The sequence below is a fragment of the Carettochelys insculpta genome, chromosome 8 (genome assembly GCF_033958435.1).
Source record: "Carettochelys insculpta isolate YL-2023 chromosome 8, ASM3395843v1, whole genome shotgun sequence".
Classification (NCBI taxonomy): Eukaryota; Metazoa; Chordata; order Testudines; family Carettochelyidae; genus Carettochelys; species Carettochelys insculpta.
Genome location: NC_134144.1, coordinates 15,900,202 through 15,922,857, shown reverse-complemented (window position 1 = coordinate 15,922,857; position 22,656 = coordinate 15,900,202). Strand labels below are relative to the sequence as shown.

The following is a 22,656-nucleotide window of genomic DNA, read 5'->3' as shown; positions in this document are numbered from 1 at the left end:
AATCTATGATTTACAGTGTTCCTTAACAGCAAATGTTCACGCTAACATTTTTCCATGTAACTACATCTAGAACACAAAATTTAGTCAATATCTGTTGTTAGTGGTGCTGTGAAAGCTAGCTTTTTAGCATAATGAAAATGCAAACTGGGCAGCTAAGTGAGAAAATGAGAAAATTAATTTGGCTTCAGGATCAAAGGTTGTCAGTGGATAAGGATATTCGAGAGAAGGTGGAAAATGTGTCATATTTGGTTATCTTGAGAGTGTATAGATCTGACTGACAATACCGTAATTTGCTTTGGGTAGGATTCCTCTCATGCACCTGCGCAGAGCAATCATAGATATCAATGGAGCTCTTCACAGATACAGGATTACTCCCACAAGGAATATATTGCAGAATCAGGACTACTGAGTGTAGAAACAGTTGTATGACTTCTGTACAAAAGCATGGACTTACCAAGAACAGAGAGAAAGGGATATAAAAGCTTCATGGGGGTGGAATGGGGTGGGAGGTTAATATAAGAAGAAAGCTACTACTGGAAGAGTTGAGATAATGACACACAGATTTCCTAGAAGGGGGGGTAGTTCTTAATCTTATGTTACTTTCTACAAGCAGACCCTGATGGGAGAGGCAGGGAAATGGGGCAGTTTTAAAGGGACCCAGCATTTCAAAGGGGCCTGGAGCTCTGGCTCCGACCATTACTTCAGCAGTGGTGGTGGCTGGTGCTACGGGCCCTTTTGAACTGCTGACAGCAGCGCTACTCTGCGTGGTTGTGACGGAACAGGAGGGCCCAGTGCCACAGTCCAGGCAGTGCTAAAGGCTGCTTGCCCTGACCCCCCCACTTCTGGAAAATCGCAGAGCTAGGCCCCCCTCCTAGCCTGCCTTGGTGCCCGTGATGGCTGTCGGCCCCAGTTTCTGTAAGAGGAACATACTGGAAGTACAGCTGCATATGGCTGTTGAATTTTAAGGCAGGGTGCAGCAACTTTGCCTCATGAAGGGACCCATTGATCAGAAGTCTGAGGCTTGAACCAAATTTGCATAACAAAGATTAGGTTCCAGTCATCCTAGGATATTTAAAAAAAACATATTTAGGCACCTGTCTCATCATCTAAAGTACTGAGCCACCAACACCAACAGCTGTAATTGAAGTTAACCAAAGTTGTTTAGCGCTCAACACATTTGAAAATCAACTAGGATCCTAAATATAGATTTAGAAGCCTATTTTTAACCTATTTTATAAAAAAAATCCTGGCTTAATCTTAAAAATTGATGTATGGCCTTGGAGGCTCAACCACTCAAAGCTCTGAATCTTGATCAGCTCTAGGCTACACAGATCAAGACAGAACATTGGTATGGCCTCCCAGTCCAGTGTTCACAAACTGCACCTTCATGCTGAAGATGAGAACAGGAGCAGACTAGGATTCCTGATAGAAACCTGTGGGCAGCAGCTGACATATATACTGTAGCTGAGCCAATCTTCCAAGGCAAAAGAGTCTAAATTGTGAAATGAAATGATAAATGCTAAAGTTTAACTTTTGCTTTCAGAACAAGTGTCCTTGCGCTAAATTTTGAAGTCCTTATTTAGTTTTAAGAAAATTCCCATTGAAGCAAAGATAGCAGCATGTAGTTCTTTGTACATCAGTCTACAGAACAGAAAATATATTTTGTTTACAAACAAATTTAATTTCACATCTAATACAATTTCTTGTTTTTATAATTCTGAGTCGCTTATGCAGTTGCTCAGAGTAGCTCATTCTATCGTTTTATTTGCTTTAGATTTATATTATTTAATATTCATATAATTGTACATTATCTTCATTTGACCAAATAATTAAAGCTACAATATTTTTAAGACCAGGAATTGTAGTGTGGTCAAACAAGAGCACATTTTATATTGCTGAATTAAAAAAAAAAACCCTAAAAGTTTAACATGCCTATTTGGCTCTTACTCTTCAAATTGGGATTCTTTTAACTGAAGCACAGAAGAAAGACTTAGTTTTGCCAGCCTGTAGTATAACTCTTTCAAGGATGGATCAATTGACTATTACAATTTAAAAAATGAAGTTAATATCATAGTTAAAAACTTGATCTTTACACGAGATACTGCATCTGCCTTTGTAGCACTGGGAATGTTACATTATTCATAAAATAAATGCAGAGTCACTTACATTGTGTCTGAAAGTCTTTCCTGAAATGGCTATTGTACTATCTTTTATTTTTACACACTAATAAAGTTATCAGATTAATGTTAGTTATTTCACAGATTATTTTCCCCTTAAAGTCAATATTTATAATCTAATACCTGTTTTCATAAGTGGAAACAGTAAGTGTGAATATTTTGCCTTTTTCACACACACTTTACCTTACCTTATGATATATCAAGAACTACACAATATTTGTGCACCTTTGAGCAATTAGATTAAAAGACTTCAACTGTAAATCAAAACTGTTGAATAGGTTACTGCATAACACATTTACTTCTTGGACTTCTACAATTAAAAATATTGTATTAAATGTTTAATACAAAGAACAAAAGAACAAGCTAAAACAAAGAACAAACTAAAACTGTGAACTCCGATAAAGTAGAATCTGTAACTCATTCTGAACATATGGGTGAAATGGATATATATGCTTTTTTCCTGAAATTAGGATGTAATAACAGAACACAAGGCCTTTCCTTACAAAATATTTACAACAGAGCAAATGCTTCCACACAAATAAAGCAGGTGTAGGATGTGCCGAATTGTCCATAACATATCTACTCAGATAAATTCTAAACTTAAACTAAATATAAAAACAACTGGGCAAATGCTCAGCTGATGTGTATTGTCTCAATGGAGCTATGACAATTTAAACCAGCTGAAGATATGCTGCAATAGAATGAGCTGACTTCCTCAAAAGCCCAAGTTATACTTACATTTTAACAAACTTTTCAAACATGTGAGCTATTGAGTTATCACAAACATTTCTACAAGATGTATACATCATATTTGTGATCTTATTCTGCTCAGCAATGGCACAAAACTGTGGTTGTCTTGGTGTGCTATTAAAACAGTAAATAATGTTATATGCTGTGGGCTCAATCCTCATTGCAATGTTTCGCAACTGGAGTTAAACCAGTAGAAGAAAAAGATGACCATATATATATATTTATTTATATATATATATATATATATATATATATATATATATAAAATACATATATTATATAATTACTGCTATATATAATGCCCACTCTGTGAGACCTTCACCTGATATAAAACTAAAACAGAATCTTGCAAATGCAATTGGAAATTCACTATCAAGTCACTTAAAATTTTTAAAAAAGTTTACAACATATTGCATACATAAGAAAAGTAGAGATAAAGACTGTCAATACTCTATAAACCTATGGCTTTGCATTCATATTAAATACAGTAGTTTTAATATGTCAGGAATTTAAAAAATAATAATATAGATATAATCTTTCAAAAGGAAGGCAAAGGGGGGAAATGAGAAAAAGATTAATTCTTTTTAATTTCAGAAAAAATTGTATTCCATTTCAACACATGATAGAGTCTGTCAATGAGTTTTTAATCCTGCATAGCCAATAAATATATTAATACTTACATACCAGGTGAAGGTTTTCAGTTACCTTAATATAGAGTATATTACATAAATTCGTATTCATTTTCTATAACTAAAACTGTATAATAAACAAGAATCTATTGTTTACTATATTTAAGAACAGCCTTATCCTCAGACAGAGGTAAAGAAATACAAACAAATGGTCCAAATTTTATTCTTAAAAATGCTTGTCACAAAGGCTGTGTCTACACTAGCCCCAGACTTCAAAATGGCCACGTAAATGGCCATTTCGAAGTTTACTAATGAAGCGCTGAAATACATGTTCAGTGCCTCATTAGCATGCGGGCGGCTGCAGCACTTCGAAATTGACATTGCTCGCTGCCGCGCAGCTCGTCCCGACGGGGCTCCTTTTCAAAAGGACCCCGCCTACTTTGAAGTCCCCTTATTCCCATCTGCTCATAGGAATAAGGGGACTTCGAAGTAGGCGGGGTCCTTTCGAAAAGGAGCCCCGTCGGGACGAGCTGCGCGGCAGCGAGCAATGTCAATTTCGAAGTGCTGCAGCCGCCCGCATGCTAATGAGGCGCTGAAAATGTATTTCAGTGCTTCATTAGTAAACTTCGAAATGGTCATTTAAATGGCCATTTCGAAGTTTGGGGCTAGTGTAGACATAGCCAAAGAAATTAAAATTATACCTATGAAAGAATTGTTATCTGATTTGATTTCAACATCAAAAATAATTATACAAACTAAACATGGCATGAAAAAATAGTTCTATTTAAATAATATGTAAAATAAAATAATTGGTATCCAAATCAATTATATGGTGTCAGTCTACCAGAAAAGGCTTAAATGTTGAAAATGTCTATTGTAACTTATCTGACATAAAAATGAATTTTAGATTTTTCTTGTAATACAAATATGCTGTTTTTTCAAACTACTTGAATAAATAGTGCATATATAATAATCTGTATATCACAAACTGCAAGTCTGTCACGTAAATATGCATTAATTGATAAAGGTAACCATGATTTTATCCTGCATATCCTGTGTTTGCTGATGTGAACTGCAATATTTATTTTTATTCCTTTGATGAAAAGAAACAGCATTTTAATGTAGACATACTCAGTAAATGTTGAGAGTTACAAAGTTACATACCCTCCATCTGCTAGACATATTAGCATGGTAGACATCTACAATTCTATTTAACAGAGTCTGTAGAGGAAGGTGGAGTGAGAATTGTCTCTTCCATTCTGTAATCTTTCCTAGGATGAAAGTGAGGGCTTCGTGTATATCGAGGTTTCAAACTTAAGGATGAAGGGTGTGAAAAATTTCTTCTCATAGAATGTAACCGTGGTTCCTAAAAAGAGGGAAAAATAGTGTTTTGTTTATTACACTAAACATATAGTGGGAAAGATCCAATTAGGATATACCACCAGTCCAAACACTGGGGAGCATCTGCAATTTGAAGGATAAGGAACTTGTATTACTGTCAAGATTACATGTGGATAGTCCATCTGGAGTCAAAGGTTCATGTGATGGGAGTACTCACATGCTTAAACACTTGCATACGTATTTGCAAGATCAGGGCTTTATTGTATTTGAGTAGTTTTACCAAGTAGAGACAATAGAGGAAAATACTTTGTAAATCTCCTATTTTTCCCTCTTACAATATAATTTCATGATTCAAATACTGTTCTTATAATGTATGTAACTACTGATCTATCAGCATCGTGCAACACTCCCTGAAATCACTCAGGATTTCACTAACTGTATGATTGAAGAATTTACACTGATACCAATGAAGAATTCTATGTATATCTCAAGGCCTGACTTTCAATTTGAGTAAATCAGCACAGCTTCATTGATTTCCATGGAGTGATGTGATTTACACCAGCTGAGGATATGTCCCACAGCTTGATTTAAATATTCTTACCATATCACACTCGTGCAATCTGTTTAAAAATAAGTTGATTACATTTAAATGCATTAATATTTAGCAGCTTTCATGCTAAAGCACTTTACAGACAAACTCACAAGGCTCTCAAATGCAGTGCAACTGTACCAGGATGCAGCCTGACAAAATAATAGTTTAGGGCAAGGGTCTGCAACTAAAACAGTGAGAAAAGCCATTTTTTCAAATTTGGCACAAAATGAATACTTCAAGATCCTCAATGCAAGTGAATACGAGACAGTCCTTAATAAGAAACATCCAAGTTTCAAACTCATTTTAGGATGAAGTCTGCCCCCATGATGCCAGAATAAGATATTTTTGCCCAGAGGATCTAAGCCTCATCGACTCCACATGCTTTTAAAGACATTTGTAGAATTAGGGCTCTAAACATAATTGTGTCTATAACCATGCTTACTACTCATATAATAAGGGGTAGCAAATAGTGTTTCCCAAACTGCAGAAGATTCAGTCAGCTAAGAGAACTTACTTCCTGGAGCTGGTTCATATCATTAAGATCTGTTTGGTGGCAGGGTTATGGCTGCATAACCAGCTGGCCAATTCCCCTAAGACTTTTGACACCAGGGACTAGCTTGCGGCCTTCTTAAATTGTGTTAGGGAGATTTCAATGATCAACACTGGTCCATCCACTGGTCATATAAAACAAGACAAACACCAAGGCTGCATCTACACTAGAAGCATCTGTCAACAGAGTTGTGTCAACAAAACCTCTGTCGACACAGTGCATCTACACATGAAAGTGGGTCAGAAAAGCAATCCGTTCTGTTGGCAGAGTGTGTCCACACAGTCAGGCTGGCGTGGGGACCCGGAAGCCTGCAGACAAGGGTTACATGGCTGGCAACTCCTTTTGGGTCGTACACCCTGAATGCCCTTAAAGGGCTCCCCCAAAACAACCTCTCCCTGCAGCCCCAGGAGGGGACAACACATGCAGGAGCAGCAACAGCATGAGGCCCAAGGTAGTCCCTTGCCCCGAGCACCAAGGCATGGACCCGGACCAGGGCCCAGACATGCCCTGGACCCCGGAGGAGCTGCAGAGGCTCTTGGTCATCCTGGCAGCAGCAGTAACTTATCTGTTCCAAAGGCCTGCATCTGCTCCCCCTCCATCAGTGGGCCTGAGCCTGGTGCAGTGGTGGTGCCTCCACTGATCCCTGCACTCTGACCACCAGGCGGGTATGGCAGTACCCGACAAGTGTCGACTGGTGCGACGAAGCCATCCTGGGTGAAAGGGATGACCAGTGCTGGGTCCAGAACTTTTGGATGTGCAAAGCCACATTCCTTCAGCTGTGCACCTGGCTCACCCCCCCGCTGCTCCTGCCACAAGGACATGCGGATGCGACATGCCATCCCCATTGAAAAACGTGTGGCCATGGCCCTATGGAAGCTTGCCACTCCTGACTGTTACTGCTCGGTCAGGAATCAGTTTGGGGTGGGCTGTGGTCATGCATGTAAGGCACCTTGGGTCCCCAGGCCTTGCTGGGTGGCAAGGGTGGGGCTTGCCATGGAGGGACCTCCAAAGGGTTGTGGGGAAAAGGAGTGGGGGGCTAAGAAGGTAGCCCCATTGCCAGGGGAATGTGTCATCCCACCGTAGCCATGCCTGTCATGGGGCAGTGCCTCTGGGGGAGGCAGGAGGGTCCCAGAGCGACAGGGGGCCATGGACCAGCACCTCCTGTATTTGCCTGGTCTCTGCCCCTTGCAGGTTGTCAGGGACATCAGTGATGTCCTGCTGTGAAGGGTCATCTGGTTTAGGGATGTGGATGCAGTCATGGCTGGCTTTGCAAACCTGGGATTCCCAAACTGCATTGGTGAGCTTGATGGCATGCACTTCCCCACCTGCGTCCCAGGCTACAGTGCAGCCCAATTCATGAACCACAAGTGGTACAACTTGATTGTCATGCAGACCCTGGTGGACCATCAGGGACACTTCACCAACGTGTATGTCAGCTGGTCAGGCAGGGCCCATGATGCACGAGTTTTTAGGAACAAAAGCTTCTTCCAGAAGATGAAGGAAGGCTGATGGGCTGGTCCATGGTCCCCTCCTGCCTCTCACAGGAGATGCCCATGGGGGACACCACTATATGGAGCTGCATCATGGCAGATGAAGATACCCGCTTCCTGCCCTGGCTCATGTGGCCATACACTGGGCACCTGGACATCTCCCAGGAACTATTCAATGCCCACATCAACCGAGCCCAGCTGCTGATCAAGTACACCTTTAGATACTCAAATGGCCGATTTGGATGCATGCTCACGCGACTGGACGTGGGGCAACAGAATGTCTCACAGGTTGTGGGTGCTTGCTGTACTCTCCACGATATAGTGGAGAGTAAAAACGAGGACTTCCTCCAGAGCTGGCTGTCCAGCATCACCCCTGCATACAAGGAGCCAAGTGCAACACCCAATTGCCAGGCGCACTGCTACTGGGTGTGGATACAGGAGGCCCTCGGGGAGAACTTTGCCTTTGGCCCCCACAGACCCTTCTCATGCCACCCCTCTGGGTTCCTGGGCCCCAAGACCCACCCTCTCCCCACTACAGCCACACACACCCATCCAACCCTCAACCAATGAGGGATGTGGGGAGGTTACAGAACACAATGTTTAGTGCACATAACTTACTTATTTAAAACCGAAAATACACGCCTTGAATGCAAACTCTGCAGTAACCTCCAACAGGAGAGGATAACAGAGGAGACCGGGACCCACAACATCTGTGCAGTCACTTCCTGCCCTGGGTTCAGGGACCACGTTGAGGCTGGCAATAGACTGGGAGGACAGGGAGGTGTGGGGGTGGAGAGGTTCGGTGGGCTCAGGGTCAGCAAGGGGAGCAGGGAGGCTCAGAGGGCTGGGGGGTTTAGGGGAACAGGGGAGACTGGCCTGGGGGGAGCAGCCTGGGCATTGATGGCGGACATTATGTGGCCCGCGAAGTCAAGGACCTCCTGGGGGTGGAATGATGGGTGTGGGGGGACAGAGGGGATGAGGGGCAGAGGTGGCAGGGATGGTCACCCATCAATGCAGCCAGGTGGCCTGTAAACTCAGCCCAGCACTGTTCCCTCCATTCCTGCTCCTGCACGTCCCTCTCCCACTCATAGGCCTGCCAGGCCACCTCATCCTGCACCCACCAATATAGCAAATCATTTTGCTACTGCATGGCAGCCTTATACGCCTGCAAGGCCTCGTCCTCCCCCGGCGGCAGGCCCTGCAATTGCGTGGCTGCCCCTGGGCTGCTGGCACTGGCGGCCCCCCAGGGGATGTTCTGGGGCTGCTACTGCTAGGCGCTGGTCCAGGCATGGGGATGGCTGGGCCTGGTAGGGTGTAGGACTAGCTGGCACGGGCCTCCGATGGTGCGGCTGTAGGGAGGAAAAGAAACATGGTGAGTCCCTCCCACCACATGGCCTTCAAGGGCACACCCCACTACCCACCATACCCCTGGGATGTGTCTGTCCCTGCCTGCCGTGCCCTGCCGTATGGGAACACAACAACCCTCCCTGGTGCCCCTGCCCACCGGGAGATGCCTGACCGCTGGAGGTCCCAGCATAAGCGGTGAGAGGGCAGGGCTCATGGTGGCCCTTCCCCACCTGCCTCCACCCACAAGGGGTCTGGGATGCTGTCCACTGGGGAGGGTGCTGCCCCTCTGGCCCACCCACAGTGTGGCTTCCTGCCCACCTGCCTGCCCTCCACCCAGCCTGAGTGTGTGCCCATGTGGTGCTTGCCTGATCCCCCGAAGAAGTCTTGGGGTGCTCCATAGGTTGCCCTGCTGGAGGGGTCAGAGTCCAGGATGATGATCAGCAGCCCCTCGGTCGAGGTATCCGAGCCCCTCTAGGAGATGGGCACCTGCTGGGACTCCACGTCCAGCTCCTGCTTGCTCTGGGATAGAGGGTCCAACTCGCCAGTGTCCAGCGTTCACTTGCAGGGGAGCCATCGTCATCCCCCAGGAGATGGTGGAGCTCCTCATAGGAAGGGCACAAAGCTGCAGCTGCCCCCATCTGCTGCCTCGCATCCCAAATACTCTTACAATACTGGTGGATTTCTTTCACCTTTAACAGAACTTGTTCCAAAGTGCGGGCAGGGTGGCCACTCTCCACCAGGGCTTTGGCAACATGGGTGTAGCTCGGGGCATTGTGCCGCCTGGCTGCAGTGTCCAGCAGCACTGACTTGTCACCCCAGAGGGCCGGCAAGTCTTTGACTTCCACCCTGGACCACGATGGTGCCTGCATTTTCTTGGCCTGAAGTGGATGCTGCAACCCCTCGAGGGGGGTCTCTGAAGGGTCTAGGGGCAGGGGTGTCTTTGGATGCCTGGGCCATCGCTCTGGCTGCTGTGGTTGGGTGTTGGGGTGTGCCTGCAGACAGCATGGAGACTAGGCTGCTTCCACACCGTCTGTTTCCTGGAATGGGGCTTCTTGGACCTCCTCTGCCTTAAAGGGTGGCTGGAGGATCAGAGCATAAAGCCGATTGCAGTGGAGAAAGCACCTCCTGGCCCCAGCTGGCTGGCACCATGGGCGACCCTTTCTGTCAACAGAAGCATCTACAATGCACTTTTGTGGACAGAACTCTGTCAGCAGAGCATTATAACTCAAAGCTGAGAGAGATAAGACCATTGAGGCAAATGAAGGGTGTTATCGAGACCCTGTCAAGAGAATGCTTTGTGTGTGCAGATGCTCCCTGAGATGTGTCGACAGAAGGTAACTTCTGTTGGCAAAACTCTGTAGCATAGACACAGCCAGAGTGCATTGCCTTATATACTGACAGTGATTTCCTGCATGTGCATCCTGCAGGCACACCCAGGGTGAGGGTCTCCATTTCACACCTCGCCCCTGCTGGATGGCAACAGCAGCAGCAGGCAATTGCTGTTTTGCAGAACCAGAACACCTGGAGTGGGAACAGGATGCTACTGCATACCCAGAGAGCCTGGGGCTAAAGCAGAGTGGCATAGACGCTGCTAAGTTGGCTCACATGGAGGTATGATGGGTCCCCTTAGCATCATGGCTAAGGGGAGAGGAACTCAGGAGGAGCCCAGCTTTGGGGGCACGAAAAGGAACCAGAAAAGGAGGGGAGGGGGAAGAGACACCCAAATTGCTCTGTACCTGTCTGGAGCGGGACCCTACTTGCTGCAGCCCCGCACCACACTCCACTCCAGCCCAGACGGCACAGCAATACTGCCACACCCCTGCCACGCCGCCCAGTCGAGCACTGGCCAGCTTCACCCCCTGCTGAACCCTGGCGAGATGTCAGATGGGGAGGAGGGAGAGTCAAGTGCTGATCAGGCTAGCGATAGCTGCTATGGTTTCAGCAGCGGCAGGGCAGGGTCATTACAGCGTCCAGAACCACAGTCAGGAGCAGCAAATGACTCCTTAAAGAGCCGCATGTGACTCCAGAGCCATAGGTTGCCAACTCCTGGCTTAGGATAAGTAGTGAAAAACATCATATTCAATTGAAACCAAAAGGGGAAATGTAGGTAAGCAAAATATTATCTAAATTGGAATTTTAGCTACAATACTAGTATTGACACATCCACACTTATGATCAGTGCCATTGGATATTTAATGACAAAAAGTATTCACTACTTGATTTATAGCTCTTTCAAAAGCAAAAATATCTACCAGCATAGCTTTCTCTTCTGCCCCTCACTCCAGTGTGCTCGGGTATCCCACTTCAGTGGGCTCAGAGGGAAGAGTTGCATCAACACCTTCCTGCAGCACCTACATGTTCTTGGAGGTTTCTTATTCAGTACCGACTTAGCCTAACAATACTTAGCTTTCAGCCCATAATAGATTAAATAGAGGAGGCAAGTCCTCCGTTATACTGGTGCAACACTGATATTATTGACACTACATGGCCGTCTACCCGTGCCCCAAACTTCGAAATGGCCATGCAAATGGTCATTTCGAAGTTTACTAATGAAGCGCTGAAATGCATAGTCAGCGCTTTATTAGCATGCGGGCGGCAGCAGCGCTTCGAAATTGATGCGCCTTGCCGCCGCGCAGCGCGTCAAGACAGGGCTCCTTTTCGAAAGGAAGCCACCTACTTCGAAGTCCCCTTAATAAGGGGACTTAGAAATAGGCGGGGCCCTTTCGAAAAGGAGCCCCGTCTGGATGCGCCGCGCGGCGGCAAGCCGCATCAATTTCGAAGCGCTGCTGCCACCCGCATGCTAATGAAGCGCTGAATATGCATTTCAGCGCTTCATTAGTAAACTTCGAAACGGCCATTTGCATGGCCATTTCGAAGTTTGGGGCACATGTAGACGTAGCCCATTAGTGTAATTAAGAAAAGAATTTGCATTGTTAGTTTTATATTTTTATTATACTTGTGTGCTATAATATTTTACTTCTTGATCAAATACAGTACAAGCCTATCGTAATAATAAACACACATGTTGTTTTTACTGCTGTAGTGCTTCCAATGATCTCAAAGTACTTTACATGCTTGACTGAAAGTCAATAGCCCTGTCTAATTGACAGACTAACCAAACCACAGAGTCATATGAATGGACCTACTGAGTCAGACCAATGATCTCTCTGGGTCAGTATCCTGTGACCTGAAAGTGGCCAGTGCCAGACTATTCGGAAGGAATGAACAGAACAAGACCTTTTTGAGTAATCCATCTTCCACTTACTATCTCCAGAAATACCACTCTGATTTTCCTCTAGCAGGACCCTTTGGGTTGGCTGTGGAGCACTGTGGAGTGGCTCCTTCCTGGTGGTGTATATAGGTCCCTGTTAAGCCACTACCTGCTCAATTCATTCTCGATGGAAGACTCCAACAGAGAGGATGCAGGTGGGATTTGGAATGGACACAAGCAATACACCCCGAAGAACAGTGATGACTATATGTAATTATGTAATATATTTTTCCTTTGAGTGTTTGCTCATGTACATTCTCATAGATGACTCTCAAGTGTTTCCTTGTTGGAGGAGTTGGAGTTTACCTGGTTCCTGTGATGGGGCTGCCCTGCTGAATCCTGAATCATCCTTCCCCTGTTGGGTGATGGTGTAGCGTGCTGTGAATGTGTGGCTGGCAAACGACATTGCTGCCCTGCATATGGCTTTAACAGGGACATTCATGAGGAATGCTGCGGACAAGGCCTGTGACTCTTGTGGAGTGCACTGTCAATGGGTGGGATTCTAATACAGAACATGATCCATAGTGAAATGAGCTGGATCAAGATGGGAAGCCTTCTCATCCTCTTGACAACTGCAATACAGATCTGTGTTGATTGATGAAATGGCTTTGTGTACTCAACGCAGAAGACTAGGGCATGCCAGGAATGGAGCATTTGCTCTCTGTTACCAGCATGATGCTTAGGAAGAAGAAAGGTTCACATGAAACCAGGAGATCACTTTGGTTAGATACATAGGGTTAGGATGCAGCTTCACTTTTTCTTTCTAACAGACAGGTTGAGGTGCTCGGAAGTGAGTAGTTTGAGCTCAAGACCCTTCTGGTTGATGTTATGAGTACCAAAAAAGCCACAAGAAAGATAGGACAGAGGGCAGATAGACATGGGCTCAAATGGACGCTCCATGACCCTAGACAGGACCAGGTTGAGGTCCCACTGGAGAAAGGACTGGCACAGCAGGGGGTAAATCAGGGTCCAAACCGTTGAGAAATCAGCTCAACGTGGGATTTCCAAAGACTAATCGTCGGAAGTTTTTTCCCCTAGCAGAACCCATCAGGTCAGCATACACACTTTCAGCCTGCTCTCACATACACAAAGTCCTCAAGGTCTGCCAGCCCAGGGCTTCTTTGATCCTCATATAGCTGGCATGGCTCTGTTAGCTCTCATTCGCTAAGCTGGAAGGCAGAGAAGGCAGCCAGGTGCATTTTTATAGATGACATTACTGCCCTTGTTGCTTCTGGTCCAGTAAGTAGCCCAAAATGAGAGGAACTATGTTTGCTTTAGAAAGTGGGGTACCCTTCTGCAGAGACCAAATGGAAAACCACTTCCACATATATGTGGCTTGAGTGCAAGGTTTCCCAACAAAACTTCCCTCACTGAGTCCACACATTTGAACTCCAATGAGTTCACCAATGGAGTTTCCACTCCTTGAAGTGGAAGGACTCCAGATTTAGGTGCTAGAGCCTGCCATGGTGCTGTATGTTGAGGTCTGGCCAAAAGGGAAGGTCCATTGATAGGTTTAACAGCTTGGTGAATGAGCGCAAACAGAGCCATGCCAGAGCATCAGCCACATCCAGAACCTGGATATAAGCTTGCCCACCTCTATCATAGCTGAGAATTGACCCTTGGAGTTCTGTGGGAGCATCTGTAAATTCTACCAGTGCTGATGACATACTATGCGAGTACTGACAGAATGGCTTGCTAGTGAGAAATACAGAGCTGCAAGCCCCAAATAAGGTATACATTCTGACCATAAAAATCAAGGCATTTTGCTCCCTATTTTTTGAGGAGGGATCCTGAAACCTCTGATGCGGCATATAGCACAGCAAGTCAGGTATATATGCTCATAACCCCTAGAGGACATGAATATCATCTCTCATTCCTCTTAGCTGTGGAGGGTACAGAGGTTGGGGTCTGCCATAAAATTTCTGTATTGTCTGAGATGGTCTTTATCAGAGGGAGGGCCATGTGTATAGGACCTAAGAGATTGCTTATGTCCACCATCAGATAAAAATCCTCAATCACCTCCTCAGCGTAAATACCCAGGCTGTGAGGGACACTCCTAAGTAATTGTTGGAGCACACTATTGTTTTCCAGGGCAGTGCTCTTGGATGTGCTAACCACTGCCTCATCTGGGGCTGAGGACGTTATAACTACTGTCTGCTCCTGAAGGGTCTTGGGGACAGCAGTCCTGGGACAGTGGTGGTCAAGACAGTGCAAGTGTTCCGATGCTTGTGGAGCCGAGGCTCAGAATGACCCCAGTTGGTCAGTCTGACTCTTCGATGTCAAGATAGGGGTAGATGATGACTAGCAATGGGTCACCTGAGGTAAGATGGGAGTGGACCCCAGAATGCAGGAGCACTGCCACAGGGTAGTACCATGAGAGAAAGGCACTACAGTTCTGGGGAGACACGTGTCCTAATTTAAGGTGGTGGAACCATTCAGAGACAAACAGGTAATGGTGGATGAGACAATGACTGGAAGAGTGTGCTCCAGTGTCACGATGAGCTAATTCATGGAGAGACCAGCAGGAGGAACCATGGGCACGAGTCATGAACTAACTACAAGGCCAAAGTTTTGGGTGGATTTTCATGGAATGGCAAAAAGCACCTGCCTAACACAAAACCTTGTGCCAAATTAAGTCCCTGTTCCAAAGCATAAGGGCACACAAGTACTGCCTGTAAGCTGTGTGCTTGAGCAGCGGCTCAGGAATGATTCATATGCAACCCAGCTGATTAGCAGAGGTTTTTTTGTTTCATACTTGTAGCAGACTGTTTTTTTGTTTCTACTGGTGGTGCATATTTGCACATGCCTCGGTGCATACAAAAATTTATTCTGTACATAGAAAAAAATTTGCACATGGATGGAAAAAGTTAGAGGAACGACTAGTGGGGCACTAAAGGTTTTTCAAAGAAAAGGTCACCAGAATTTTTTAAAAAACAAACATTGTATAGACACATTGCTGGAAAACACTGAACTGTTTTGGCTGAAAATTTTCAGAACATTTGGCTTAAGACAGACACCTGGCATAGAAAACTTCAGCTCAAATGGTTAAAGTTACAATCAACTTATAATAGGACCTTATAACAGGAAGTGTCAGTAAGGAGAGGTGGCTAGTAGTCCAGCATATAATTGATATTTACGTTTATTTTTTGTTGACTATACCTTAAATAGAAACCTATTTATTTCATATTTTCCATGTACCCTACCCTAAATCGGTCTTTAAAAAGTCCAAATCATATTTTCTCTGACCTTTGGATGAGTTTTTTTTTTTTTTTTAAGGCTTTCTTTGTGGACTGATTCTGCTGCCTTTATTCATGCTGAACAGTATTTTATTAAATAAATAGTTCCATAGAAAACTGCTAATTCTTGAGAAAAGTGTGTAAGTATTTCAGAATCTGGCTTTAAATAAGAGAGTTTATGCACAGAATTTCAACTTCCACGCTATTGCTAAGAAAGCTTTTCCAACTAGAAAATTATAAGTAAACTGGAAACCTGTTAGCCTATTATATTAAGGAGGGACAATATAGTTACAGTAGGATAAACTCCCATTATTAAGACAGTAAACTAAAAAAACTGCATTGTAACTTAACTATAAATTGTGTGGCAGATCACAGACTGCAGGTAACAAGGGCCTGATAGAGGGGGAACATTTTGGGTGCTGGAGGAATCCCTTTTTGTTCCCCACTTAAGTTCACAGAAGGCGCAGTCCTGTAGGCTGGATAGGCAGCTGGGGCTCCTCAGGAGTCAGCCAGCAACAGGCCGTAATTAAAGCACTTGTGACCAGTTAAGGCCTCCGGGCTTTCTATAAAAAGCCTCCCCCAGGCATCAGGAAGGGAGGGAAGTGGTGTCCAGAGAGAAGGTAGAGCATGGAGCAGAGAAAAACAAAACAGAGCTGAGCAGAGTACAGCACAGAACAGCCAGGTACCCCCAGCAACACAGTGCAGGGGGAAGGACCCCAGAAAGTAGTGGTGGGTGAAGAGGCCCAGGGAAAGGGCACTGCCCTGCAGCAGGGGCAAAAAGCACCCACCAGCTCCCTCCTTCCCTAGGGTCCCTGGGCTGGAGCCCAGGGAAGTGGGCGGGACTGGACTCCCTCCACCACTTCCCCCCAGAGGGCTGGCCAACTGGGACAGAGCCAGGGCAGCTTGAGGCTGGTGGAGAGGGACCTGTTCTACCCCAAATTCAGACTAGCCCATGATGAGAATGGCTTGGTAAAGGGAGACCCTTGCCTTCAGGAAGTCCCAGGGCAATGAGAAGGGCCTCCCTGAGTCTCTGAGGCACACAGGGAGCTGCCCAGACATGCAGAACCCTGAAGGGATGGTTGAGAGGTCCGTCACAATTGCTACATGCAGCTGACAAAGGCCTCATTTTCAAATATTATTCTACGCCATTACTGTTCATCTATATGTGTGTGCACACATGAGCTATTACACATAGAGTTCCTGATGTCTCACTTTAACCAATAAAGCCATATTACTGTAGTTTTTCCACAGCTCAGAGTTTTGATAAGAAACAGTTAATAACCAATTTTAGCTATTTTGAAAGTTCAACTACTGCTTACGTTCAATTTATCTGATATTATGGCCCCACCTTAATTGTTGAGATGTTAAGCAATTAATCTACAGATAGAGGGACTTGAACAATTCTATTTTTGTCATACCTTTCTCTATTAAGTGAGAGTGTTCTTTGAGTTGAAAATAACTATGAGAAAAAGGTGTACTAACACGGTTTGCAGACTGTTTTTAATTATTTAGATACTTTAGACATTTTAACCAATAGGACCCAAAACATGCGTCTTGGAAATCAGCATAAACTAAATACAGAGTTTCAGAGAAAAATAAACAGTGGACCCCCTACATATAAGAAATGTCCCTTGGTCTGGCATTACTGAAGCAATAAATAGTATTACAAAATGTACATACATGTATAAAAAATGTATGATAGTGCATTATTTGAAAAACAGTCTATAACTATATGCTTAACTGCTATTAGAATTTATATGCATTCAAGAAGGAAGTGCGGGTGCAATTTTTTCTTTGATATTTAATGACTTTTGATTTCTCAGTTGTCATTCTATGAAGTTTTTCTATAAAAACAATGCCTAGATTAAAACAAAACAAAACAAAACAAAACAGCTTCCTTTTCCTAATAAAGAGGATTGTTCTGTACTTGCAACTGAATATAGAATCCTAGCGCATGAAATACCGTTAAAGACTAGAAATTGGCACTCAGAATGAAAAGAGAAGGGGACAGAGTGATTGTTAATAAAGGAAAAGAGAAACAGGATGTTAAAATTTTAAATAGAATAATTGGGCACTAAAATGACTCAATTTAAAATTTTCAATTTAAAGATGAAGATTCGAAAATGAAATAATACTACCATACTGAAAAATACCACACTTTTAGAAAAAATAGCCCAAAACATGCATCAAAACCTGGGAAGTTGAAGTAGGAAGAAAATGCTAATGAAAGAAAAAAAAATGCAAGATTATCTCAAAGATGAATGATATGGACTGCACAAAACCTGTCTTACAAAAATAGATACTGGTTCAGATTAACAAAGGAATTGACACAAACACAGAGCAGATAACTAGAGACTTGCAAATTGGGCTTGTTATACTTTTGGCATGCTTGATACCTAACCGATTTGCAACAATCAGGCATTGCAAAGAATGAACTGACCCTAATTTCACAATGGGCAGCTGTTAGCTGGTTCGTTGAAGATGGATCTTGGCCACGTGGGGAGGACTGCACAAGAAAATCAGTACATCTGGACTAGAGCTGCCCAAATGGCTTAATAATGAATGCTCCAAAATGTCTGTCAAGTAAAGAGAGAAAATATACAGATCAGAGAAATTGGAAAGAAAAGCTAAACTGAAATGAGAGTAGACTACAGAGAAAAAGAATAGACAATAAAGAGAGTACAGAAGGAAATAATGTACAGAGAGACTGAAAACAATTCCCTGAACCAACACGTATTAATATGAAATGCATCAAAATTACTTAATGGGATTCAAACAATATTTCTGTTCTACAGACTGAGGCTACAGATGAGAACCCAGAAGTTCTGTTCACAGTGAAAGACTGGCTGTGTAGCCTTGAGTAAGACACTTATCTTCTCAGCTTTCTTATCTATAAAACAAGTATAACAACACTTACCTGCATTAAAGTTATGTTGCAAGGCTTAGTTTAAGTACTCTGAGGTTTCTCGTAAAATGCGTTTTAAATGAGAAGTGTATTGTATTAATGGCTATAGCCTTTTTCACATTGCCTATCCCATGATTTTGCCTTCACAAATGCCACAATAAAATCATAGCCCTAATTATATTATTATTAACTATAAATAATGCATTTTGGTTCATCAGGGTCTTAATTACAAGGTCTGAAAGTCTTTTGAAATCAAATGAATTCACAGAACAAAATGACTGAAAGATCCAGGCATGAGGAAAATTAATGGTTATAGGCACCAAAAAATTTAAATATGATCATGAATGCTTTTAGCGTAAATGATTCCCCTTGAATAGAGCATTCAGATATCTTTATGGTACTAACACTGGATTTTGTTTTTCCAGCAGTAAGAGTTTTCCTAGAACGACAACTAAATCATTGGTATTTTTTTCACAAATGAAAGTTATTTCTAACAATTCTTTGGATATACTGTAGCTACTGATATGTACACTCACTGAATATATAACCTAGTGCTGAAAATCATGTTGATATTTGAAAGCAGCAACAAACAGCAGTAGGCAGTAATGTCCCTCTCACTAAATTATTTAAAATAAGAGTCTGAAGAATCTCTATTCTTCAAACAAACAAAAGAAGAAAGTGAGTGCGATTCTAAGATTTGATTTCCATTTTCACAGTTTTGGAGAGAGAAAAAAATGTTATACTGCACAGCCGGAGCCTGGCTTCAGCTATGGTGATCTACCTAGGTCTTGAAATAAGCACATCTTGCCTGAATCCAAGCATACTCTATTCACAGATGAGTCATCTTCAGCGACAATTCTTGAAGGAGAAATGAAGATAAAAAGACCAACAAGGCTGACTAGCAGTGAAAAACCACAAGCAATACTTTCAGATTCCAGAATTGTTTTCTTGGAACAGGCACCTAATTTAGTTCCAACATAAAAAGAATAAATTTTGGACAGCTTTGGAAATAGTAGAAATGAGCACCATTTTTCTACATAAAATGTAGAAGCTAACTTTGTCCTGTTAGAAAAGGTTTTGAGATTATAGGTAAAGGCATGGCTTGCCATAAGAGCACTAAATGAGAAGTCTGATCTATTTAGACAATCTCTGGCCTTTTGTATAGATGTAGCCCAGAAGTGATGGTAAAGAAAGAATGACCTTCAAGACCTGAGGCCTGGGTGCCAGAAGGGGAGGAGACAGGAAGTGTTTGTGCACATGGGCAATCCCCACCACCAGCTTGGTGGTCCTGGAATACATGGGCAACCCCTCCACATCTGCCCAACACTCAGCATGATCCTCCTTTTCCTCTCTAAGATCCTGTTTCCCCACACCTGTCCATCTCTCCTGGAGTCTCTGTGTTTTCCACCACCAGCCCAGTCCTCCTGGAACCTTTGCCTTCCCACCCTGCTTCTTACATTACCCTCCCCACTGGCCATCAGATGATGGGTTTATCCCTTTCCAGTCTCCAGCACCAGGAGGAACCACCCCCACAGTTTCAGTAGTGATAGGCAAAGGCCTGGCTGCCAGACTGCAGCACAACACACAGCAGTCCACCCAGATGCCAGACATCTGACCTATGGTATACTCATTCCCAGCAAGGTTTTAAAAAGTGGGTCCCCCACGCTTTTTAAAAGGCCTTTGCTCCGCCCACACTGGTGCATATGCCTGCAAGGTGAAGAAAACAAAGCCATTTAAAAACAAAAGTAGTAACTCCAATGTTATGAAAAAATATATTCAAACTTTGGATAGGTTATTGAGAACCCAAGAAACTTCTGAATCCATGGATAACCTGAATTAATTATGACTGGACGACATTCAGTTCTGGACTCCCAATTAGCAGAGAGATGTTGAGAAAACAGAGAGAGTTAAGAGAAAATCTCTGCTCACTGACCATTGACCTCAGACTTCAATTTGGTCCACACACAGTCATCCCATCATTGGTTGCTAGTCATATGCAAGGATTGGTATTGTTGCTTTCTGGACACATATGAAATTAGCTATCAGGAATTCACTCTGCATTGCAATGCAGATGGTCTCTCTAGGCTACCTTTGCCAGTCAACAAAAAGATATTGGCCAGAAGGAAATCTATTTTGAACATGTAGAGAACAGGCCCATCACTGCTACTACAGTCGAGAAAGCAACTTGCATTATCCCAGTACTGTCCCAAGTTATGGACCAAGTGATGCATGGAACATCTCTACGGGTCTCTCAGGTCTCACCTAACCTTGTTCTCTACATGCCCAGGAGGATGCAGTTATTGATCCACTCTGGGTGCTTACTGAGGAGAATGCATGTCATTATTCCAATATTATTGAGACTATAGATGTCAGAAAACTACATTCCAGTCACTGTGGCATAGCGTCCATGAAAAGAATTTAGCAGTTATTTTTGACATCCTGGCTTGGACTGTACCGTTGGAGAAGGCAAGAACTTGTATTGCATGTCATGGTGTGAGAAATGCAGCCCTGTTTGTATGTCTACAACCCATAGGACTGACCTGAAAAAACATGCCAGCTTATTCACATTGATTTTGCTGGCCAGTTTGAAGGAGGCCTGGGGGCAGTAGATGCCAATTCTAAATGGCCAGAAATCTCTATAATGCTGTACACTACTGCTCAGACTACTACCCAAAAACTGCAAGGAATCATTAGTTGCTTTGGTTGCCAGAACAACTTCTGAGTGAGAGTGGACCACAATTTGTCTCTCATGAGTTTACGAAAGCAAAATGGGATTCATTACATCACTTCAGCACTGTATCACCCATCCAAAAATGGATTAGCTGAAAAGTTTGTGCAGACAATGAAACAAGCTTGAAACTGGGCAGGGGACATTCATTCATTCAAAAGTATCTGTACACTTTATTATCCTACAGAAACGCACCTCATATTATAACCAACATGTTCCTGGTCTTTCTAATGATGGGAAGCCAGCTGCACACTAGCTTTGAACTGCTGAAATTGCTTAACAGCAGGAGTATGGAGTACAAAGGACTTTAGGGTGGCCCCAGAATCATGCAAGCCAAGCAGCAGGGAGCCTGTCTATTCAGAGAAGAGACCAGAGCCCTACAAGGGGAGGCCCTCACAGGGGAGGCCAGAGACCTGCAGCTAGGAACTTCTCATCATGGGGCAGGAAACAGAGTTAGCCTCATCTAAGTTTGCCTGCAGAGAGGTGTGGGCAGTAAATCTGCCCTCTTAAACTAGCGCAGAAAATTCTGTATGGGAATCTTGAGTCAGGAACTCTGGAAATTTGGCTATCACCCTGCAGATGTTATTTTATATCTACTGACAAACACCAATTGGCTGGAGATATAGAGCTGCAACCCCCCTTTGAACAGATTTTCCTTCCAAAAAAGTCCAATTTTTGATTCCCCACTATTTTTTGGCCCTGGCACTTGCACTGATTGGCTGTATCCACTACCCAGGAGATCAGTGGGGGGTCACTTGTATAAATGCTCAGAACACTTGAAAAAGACAAAGTACCTCTGCTTATACCTCTTTGCTCCGGGAGGCAAAGAAGTCCGGTCCTGCCATAAGGTCTTGGAACTGAGGGAGTTGTGGGGTGGCAAATTTCTTTACTGAGTGCCATGAAGGCACAGCTCCAGGGGATGCTCAGGCTGACCTGAAGGATACTGGTAAGGGAAAGATTTTCCAGCTGCTACACAGGTGATGCATGCACACCCACGGGCAGCAGATAAAACCCTATTTTGGAGAAACCAGCCCTTCAGTCCAACCCTTTTGCCAAAGACCCCACTTGCTGCATACCAGAGCCCCAAACCCCTCAGCCCCAGGAAAAGTCTGAAGCTCCTCCACTCTCATCCACAGGAGCCCCAGCCAGATTATCTATCCTGGCCACATCAGACCAAACCTCTGCTCCCCTGACCACGGAGTGCTGGGCTGGTCCTACTGCTTGCCTGAGCTGGCAGTCTCAACCACAGTATTGCCAGAGTTGGGCTGGCCCCAGTGCCTGGCCATGCTGCCAGCCCCTCAAGTGCTGGGCCAGCTCCAGTGCCAGGCCAAGCTGCTGGCTCCTCCAAGCACTGGGACAGCCCAAGCATTACCAGTCAGGCTGGTTTCAGCAATGAACCGAGCCAGCAGTCTCCCTAAGTGCCAGGTCCAGTTGGTAGCCGACTCTCAGCTGGCTGCTGGCTCTCTGCGTTGCTCTTAAGTCCCACATCCTGGGATGGAGGGACCCAGGGAAAAATGGAAACCTTTGGGGTAGGAGATGGAGTCGGGAAGCTACTGGGATTCCTGGGAAGTGTGTGGCACAGTGGTCTCCTTGTCCAAGGATGGGTCAACAGCAGTGCCAGGGAAGGCAATGCCTACCCC

The 22,656-nt window shown here is 44.2% G+C and overlaps 1 protein-coding gene across 6 annotated transcripts in view; it reads right to left on the bottom strand.

Moving 5' to 3' along the window:
- Positions 1-4,215: 4,215 nt before the first annotated feature.
- The window catches only part of BOLL (boule RNA binding protein), a 108,408-nt gene continuing 89,967 nt past the window's right edge, over positions 4,216-22,656 (bottom strand). For 4 of the 6 annotated variants that reach the window (XM_075001268.1, XM_075001270.1, XM_075001272.1 and 1 more), the window contains one exon: positions 4,216-4,922. In XM_075001268.1, coding sequence (XP_074857369.1) covers positions 4,764-4,922 — 159 coding nt within the window. In that variant the 3' untranslated portion in view covers positions 4,216-4,763. Of the gene's footprint in view, positions 4,923-16,906; positions 17,960-22,656 lie in introns of those variants that run through there. The other 2 variants (XR_012646402.1, XM_075001271.1) reach the window with 2 other exon arrangements.